This window comes from Rhinopithecus bieti, unplaced genomic scaffold (assembly GCF_001698545.2).
Source record: "Rhinopithecus bieti isolate Rb0 unplaced genomic scaffold, ASM169854v2 scaffold_75961, whole genome shotgun sequence".
Classification (NCBI taxonomy): domain Eukaryota; kingdom Metazoa; phylum Chordata; class Mammalia; order Primates; family Cercopithecidae; genus Rhinopithecus; species Rhinopithecus bieti.
Genome location: NW_016827946.1, coordinates 15,467 through 22,752, shown reverse-complemented (window position 1 = coordinate 22,752; position 7,286 = coordinate 15,467). Strand labels below are relative to the sequence as shown.

Genomic DNA, 7,286 nt, shown 5'->3' with positions numbered 1-7,286 from the left:
TTTTTTTTTTTTTTTTTTTTTTTTTGAGAAAACAGAGCCTAACACTCTCCAACCTACCCAACCCTCATCTTCCAACTCTTCTCCATCATAGGACGCAAAAGAGGGAAACATGCCTGGACCCACAGACTGCGTGAGAGAAAGCAGCCGGTGATTTATGAAGAGATCAGCGACCCTGAGGAAGATGACGAGTAACTCCGTAAGTGAACCTTCGGCTCATCCCCCACATCCCTGCAGATGTGCTATTCTGTTATGGTACCGGTATCCCATCTTGTCACTTGATCCCCAAATCATTCCCTTCTCATAATTTTCTGGGGTACATCATTGAGGCTGAATGCTGAGATTTCCCATGCTGTTTCTACTCCCTATCCTGTATATCCAGTGATCCTTCCTACACAGGATGCTGTGGACTCCCAAACCCCACATCACCCCTGATATGTGGGCCACACCTTCCTCTAGCCTAGGAATGGATAAACCAGGTGAGGAAGTCACTGTGGCATGAGCAGATGGTTCATTTCGAGGAACCATGGAAGGCGTATGCAGGCCCTGAGGTAGGGCAGATTCGAAGTGTGCAGGTTCTGCAGGTCAGGAGGAGTTGAGATTCAGTTATTGGGAACTGGGAACTCACTGTCACTTACCTTCCTTCTCTCTTCTCGCCTTAGCCTCGGGGATATGACACATGCCCGTGATGAGAAGCAGACCTTGGTGACCTTTCACGAACATGGGCATGGCGGCAGACCCCTTGTCATCAGCTGTATAGCAAGTGAAAGCAAGTGTTCACAACAGTGAAAAGTTGAGCGTCATTTTTCTTAGTGTTCCAAGACTTCGATGTTAGCGTTTCCATTGTATTTTCTTGCAGTGTGCCATTCTGTTAGATACTAGCATTTTCATTGCTGAGCAAGACATATTAAATGCATATTTCGGTTTGTGTATCCATGCACCTATTTCAGAAAGCAAGTATTGTCAGCTATTCTCTGCATAGAACAGCACTACCCTCCTCTCTCCCCAGATATGACTACTGAGGGCAGTTCTGAGTGTTTAATTTCAGATTTTTTCCTCTGCATTTACACAGCACACACACGCACATACACACACACACACACACACACACACACACACACACACACACCGAGTACCAGTAAAAGCATCTCCCATCTGCTTTTCCCATTGCCATGCATCCCGGTCAAGCCCCCCTCACTGTGTTTCCTGTTCAGCATGTACTTCCCTCATCCGATTTTCCTGTATCAGTTGCTGACAGTTAATAAACATTTGCAAACGTTCCCCAGTTGTTTGCTCCTCTCATTACTGTGCACACAGCTCTGTGCACATGTGTGAATATTTCTTTAGGAAAGATTCTTAGAAGTGAATTGCTGCGTCAAAGGAGTCATTTATTCAACAAAAACCTAATGAGTACTTACTCGTGCTGAGCGCTGTTCTAGGTGCTGGAGAGACATCAGGGAACAAGGCAGACAGATGTTCCTGACCACCATTCTAGAGGAAGATGTTTCCAGTTGTTGGCTGGTTTGTTTGTTTTTTCTAGAGATGGGGTCTTTCTCTGTCTAGGCTGGAGTGCAGTGGCATGATCATAGCTCAATGCCCCCTTGAACTCCTGGGCTCAAGTGATCTTCCCACCTTGGCCTCCTAAAGTACTAAGATTCAGGCGTGAGCCACTGCGCCTGGCCTCTAGTTTTTATTTTGATAGAGACTATACACTTCAGTCCTGGAGCAGGATTCTGCAGCAGGTGATTGGGCATCTTGGCCTTCGCGCTCTGAACGATTTTCGGGTTCAAAGACTGGGACGGCCTATTTGGGAGTATGGGGGAGGAGACACAGATGAAATTGTCATCTGGGGAATGTGGAGGAATGAGGAAGATGTGTGTGCGGTAGACCCTGTGATGGACAGGGAATAGAAGAGTCCGCTTAGTCTCCATGCAGGGGAGCAACGGTGGGAAAGTCCCCTGGACAGAAGCATGAGACTGCCCATCAAGGGTCTCACCAACCAAGGGCCTGGGGCTGGGGTGGGGACGATGATTTGGGAATGGGACAGTTCTTTCTCACAGGTACCACTGCACGGTGCAGAGGGGAAACAGTTGTGGGGAAGGGAAGGGCAGAGGGGAGCCCATTTTAGAACAAACCATTGTGTGTGAATGGCGGCATTAAGGTTCCATTTACAAACAGTGGACTTGAAACACCAGCCCCAGGTGGAGGCAGGATTGGAGCTGTTTTGGCAGTCCATAGCCCATCACCTTGGCCTCCTGGTTCTCCCCAGCCTTGGAAGGAGGACACTATCATCATTATACCTATACGATAGATGAGAAACGGAGTCTCAGGCAGATGGTAGGCGTCTTGTCACAGGTCCTACAGCTGGCAGGGGCAGGAGGGGCTGAGTTTGGAGCTCACTGACTCTAGAAACATTAAGGAGGACAAGTGTGTGTGACGGAGGGAGGGAGAATTGAACAAGCCCCGGGTTCTGTCCCTAATCGCAAGGTAGAGGCTGTGGGTTCATTTACCCAAGACAAGGAGCCGTAGGAGAGGGAGAGTGCAGGGAGGGAGAGGCAATCATGGTCATAGTGGGGACAGTGGGAGACAGAGATATGCAGGGTGGGCAGAAGAGGGGCAGGCAAAGAAGCAGGGGAGATCCAAGGCAAAGTGTGGGCTGTCACAACCACCAGAGGGACAGGGTGCCAGGAAGGAGGTTGTGGGGCTCCAGGAGCAGCAGAGTTTCCCCAGATCTGTGAGCATGCCCTGCCTGGCACTACAGGAAGACGTGGCTGCCACCCAGGTAAGTGTGGACGTACCTCTACCTGTGTCTCAGAGGAAACAAATTCTATTTTATCCCAACATGGTTCTGTATTACACAAATGTAACATTTGGCTACTAGATTTTGAGAGTCTTACCCTCCACGCAAATAGCAGAGAGGATACCCTAAAAGAGATACTGAAGGATTTGATTTTTCTTTCTCCCTGGGATGATAGGATCCATAAGCTGGGTCCCCCAGCCCACAAGACAGATGCAAGGAAGGGTGGCCGGAAGATTGTGAGTCATGACAGGGAGCATTTTTCCGTAGGTTCCTTGGGTATATAAAGCTCCCTACTATCTGTCTGTCATGGACAGATAGAGTGAATGTGGTCCCGTCTCCACAAATGTGTTTCTCTCCTTCATTATTTCTATGAAGGGCTGAAGATACACAAGTCCTGATACATTACCTTTGAGACAGAGTCTCGCTCTGTCACCCAGGCTGGAGTGCAGTGGCGAGATCTCAGCTCACTGCAACCTCTTCCTACCAAGTTCAAGCGATTCTCCTGCCTCAGCCTCCCGAATCACCGGGAATACAGGTGCCTGCCACCACGCCCAGCTAATTTTTTGTATTTTTAGTAGAAACGGGGTTTCACTGTGTCAGCCAGGATGATCTCCTGACCTCAAGATCTGCTGGCCTCAGCATCCCAAAGCGTTGGAATTACAGGCGTGAGCCAATGCACTTAGTGATGCATTACTTTTTTATGATTTTTTGTTTTTTGTTTTCTTTTTTGAGACAGGATCACACTCTGTCTCCCAGGCTGGAGCACAGTTCTGCAATTTCAGCACACTGCAGCTTCGATCTCCCAGGCTCAACGGATTCTCCCACTTCAGCTTCCGAACTAGCTGGGACTACAGGCACACACCACCACACCCAGCTAGTTTTTGTATTTTCTATAGAGACAGGATCCCACTATGTTGCCCAGGCTGGTCTCTATGTACTGGCTTCAGGCAATCCTCCTGCCTCAGCCTCCCAAAGTGCTGGGATGACAAGTACGAGCCACCTCACCAGGCCTTCACTTTCTTTAATGTACAATTATCAGAATATCATCTTAGAGGCAAAAGTGGCTACTGCCAGCCAATCTGAGTGTGGTGTTGGAGGGGAATCTGGCTGATTCAGATGTTTCAAATGAACTTTTAAATTAACCTACCTGATGACTATCCTAAGGCCCTTTCTCACTCCATGTTTTTCTGATTCTGGGTTTGGAGTTTTCAGAAGCTTTGTTACAAAGAACATCTCCTGGCCGGACGCAGTGACTCACGCTGTAATCCCAGCAGTTCGGGAGGCCAAGGAAGGCAGATCACTTGAGATCAGGAATTCGAGACCAGCCTGGCCTACATTGCAAAACTCCTGTCTCTACTAAAAGTACAAAAATTAGCCGGCCGTGGTGGTGGGCACCTGTGAATTCCAGTTACTGCAGGGGCTGAGGCAGGAGAATCACTTGAACCCAGGAGACAGAGCGTGCAGTGAGCCGAGATCATGCCACTGCACTCCAGCCTGGGCAACAGAGTAGGTCTCTGTCTCAAAAAACAAACAGCATCTCTTGCCTACATTGATTTAAGCTATGGTCTTCTCTCCTTGGCTTTCTCTATCAGTCTGATCCCACCTACTCTATCTCCCAAGAATGCCTCAATATATCTGGTGGACCACTGACATGTTTTCTTATTTTCCTCTACTGTTAAGAATTGACCCTTGAAAACATTTTCTTCCCAGTTCGATGGAATGTTGAGTGGGGCACAGGATCTATCTGCTATCTTGCTCCAATCATCTGGTTTTAGATATTGTATGTATTTTTGTCACAATATGAGTGTAATTTTTCTCAATTTGGTTTCTAAATGGATAAGATTGGTATGTAGAAACTCTATCTATTATTTTATGTATATAATATTTTGCTACCTGTCTGGGTGCAGCTTCCCCTGCATTTTGGCACAAGACTCAATCTGTTTTATTCTTCAAAAGAAAACTGACAGGCTGGGTGTGGTGGCTCACACCTGTAATCTCAGCACTTAGGGAGGCCGAGGCATGTGGATCACCTGAGGTCAGGATTTTGAGACCAGCCTGGCCAAGATGGTGAAACTCCATCTCTACTAAAAATACAAAAAAAAAAAAATTAGCCGGGCATTGGTGGTGCATGCCTGTGGTCCCAGCTACTAGGGCAGCAGAGGCGGCAGGATCACTTGAACTCAGGAGGCGGAGATTGCAGTGAGCCAAAGTGGCACCATTGCATTTCAGTCTGGTGGACAGGAATTCTATCTCTAAATAAAAAGAAAAAGAAAAAAAGAAAATTCAGTGCACAGGCAATGGATAGTAATAAAAGGATAATTTATGGAAGATTTCATAGGGGAGACTAATAGAAATAAAGGAATTATACATTTTACAGAGCTGAGTAGGTCACTGCAAAATCATCAGAACTGCCTTTTCTCCAAAATACTACCCATAAGCTATTCTACTACTGGTTCTTCTAGTGCTTTCTCTATTCCAAATCTTCAAATTGTCCATTTTCCTTATTGAGATAATTTTCCTCTGCCCAGATCTAGGTCCTCCACAACACTTAACACTGTCTTCGGGTGTTTGAATGCCCATTGTTTTAGCTCAGGTTCCCAAGGAAACAGGCTTTGGGCCATACAGGATACCTCTAGACAGACTATACTGAGAAACCATGCTTGGAATGGTGCAGTGGGGAGAGGAGAGGAGAAGAGAGGCAATTTACATACCTGGCTCTCACTCTTGGTTCCTTTTCTTATTGGTCAATATTTACCCCACAGGCACAAACTCCCACACACTTCTAGATTGCATAATCTGCCCCTTTGGCAGCTGTCTGGGAAGCCAGATCCCACACTTTGAAGTGTAGTGTTTCATACAATCCAAAAGTGGGAGCAGAGGTTAGGCATGGTGGCTCATGCCTATAATCCCAGCAATTTGGGAGGCCAAGGCAGGCGGATCATGAGGTCAGGAGTTTGAGACCAGCCTGGCCAGCATGGTGAAACCCAGTCTATATCAAATATACAACAATTAGCCAGGCATGATGGTGGATGCCTGTAATCCCAGCTACTTGGGGGGCTGAGGTAGGAGAATCACATGACCCCAGGAGGCCGAGGTTGCAGTGAGCGGAGATCGCACCACTGCACTTCAGCCTGTGCGACAGATCAAGACTCTGTCTCAAAAACAAATAAAGGAAGAATTTACAAATTCAAATTTTCTCAAGGAAATGCTCCAAGGAAAGTGAAATGGGGAAAGGTCTCTTCTTGCCCTTTTGACAACAGGAAAAATCTCAATTTTATGTTTAGTTACCCTTATAATTTCCCCCTATTGTTATTCTTTTATAGTAACACTGCAATTTCCAAATTATCTCCACTGCTGTTTCTATCTTTCTGTGGGTAGTTTACAGCCACCTAGTTATCCAACAAGTCCATAGTAAGATGCAAAGCAGAGCAATTATCAGGATTATAACAAAATGATTTTTTTTTTTTTTGAGATGGAATTTCTCTCTTGTTGCCCAGGCTGGGGTACAATGGTGCCATCTCAGCTCACTGCAACCTCCACCTCCCGAGTTCAAGCGATTCTCCTGCCTCAGCCTCCCGAGTAGCTGGGATTACAGGCATGTGCCACCAGACCCAGCTAATTTTGTGTTTTTTGTAGAGATGAGATTAGGCTGATCTTGGACTCCTTACCTCGGGTGATCTGCCTACCTCATCCTCCCAAAGTGCTGGGATTACAGACATGAGCCACCACGCCCGGTCTAGAATGAATTTTTAAATTCAGTATAATACTCACCCTGTCGGGGTGAGGGGCGACCTTTAAATACATCATACTGGTTGATTGTGTCAAAGTCAAAATAAATTATAGAGACAAACCCCTAAATCAAATGCTCTATCCGGGAATCACAAAATTGCAATTCAGGACATACACACGGACTGGGATGGTCTTCAGTATGTCCAACAAACAAAGAAGTTGGAAGCTTTATTAGAAAGAAAAATGTTACATATTGTTTTGAAATGAGGCTCATTGGCCCTGGAAAAGCTGGTTCATTCGCCTAATCAGCTTTCACATTCCCTCTTTTGATCAGCATCTTTCTTTGAAAACCTCACTGATCAGCCATCTTAAAGTGAGGCTTCATTGTCACTCCATGCCAGGATGGACCTGGGCCGACTGTCTTTGTCCCATGTCAAGGGAAAGGTAAGGGAGTCGATATCAGGGACATGGGCCACATTTGAGCCAAAAAGAGGAGAGAAGGAAAAAAAAATTCAGGCATGTTTGTCCGGAGTTCAGCATCAAGTTCCATGTTATTAGTCCCATCTGTATTAGCATTCATCTTGATGCACTGGGCCAAACTAATCCTGTTTGGAGAACTGGCTTAACAAATATTAGGCAGTAAGAACGGAGCTCAGAGATCATAATACAAAACTACTTAGCAATCGTTTTTTATTTTATTTTATTTTATTTTATTTTATTTTATTTTATTTTATTTTATTGAGATGGAATCTTGCTCTGT

The 7,286-nt window shown here is 46.0% G+C and overlaps 1 protein-coding gene across 1 annotated transcript in view; it reads left to right on the top strand.

The window, feature by feature from the left end:
* Positions 1–1,278, top strand: part of LOC108523530 (putative protein SSX6) — a 9,550-nt gene extending 8,272 nt beyond the window's left edge. Inside the window, exons 6-7 of the mRNA XM_017864176.1 lie at positions 92–196; positions 660–1,278. Coding sequence (XP_017719665.1) covers positions 92–192 — 101 coding nt within the window. The 3' untranslated portion in view covers positions 193–196; positions 660–1,278. The remainder of the gene's footprint in view (positions 1–91; positions 197–659) is intronic.
* Positions 1,279–7,286: the final 6,008 nt, after the last annotated feature.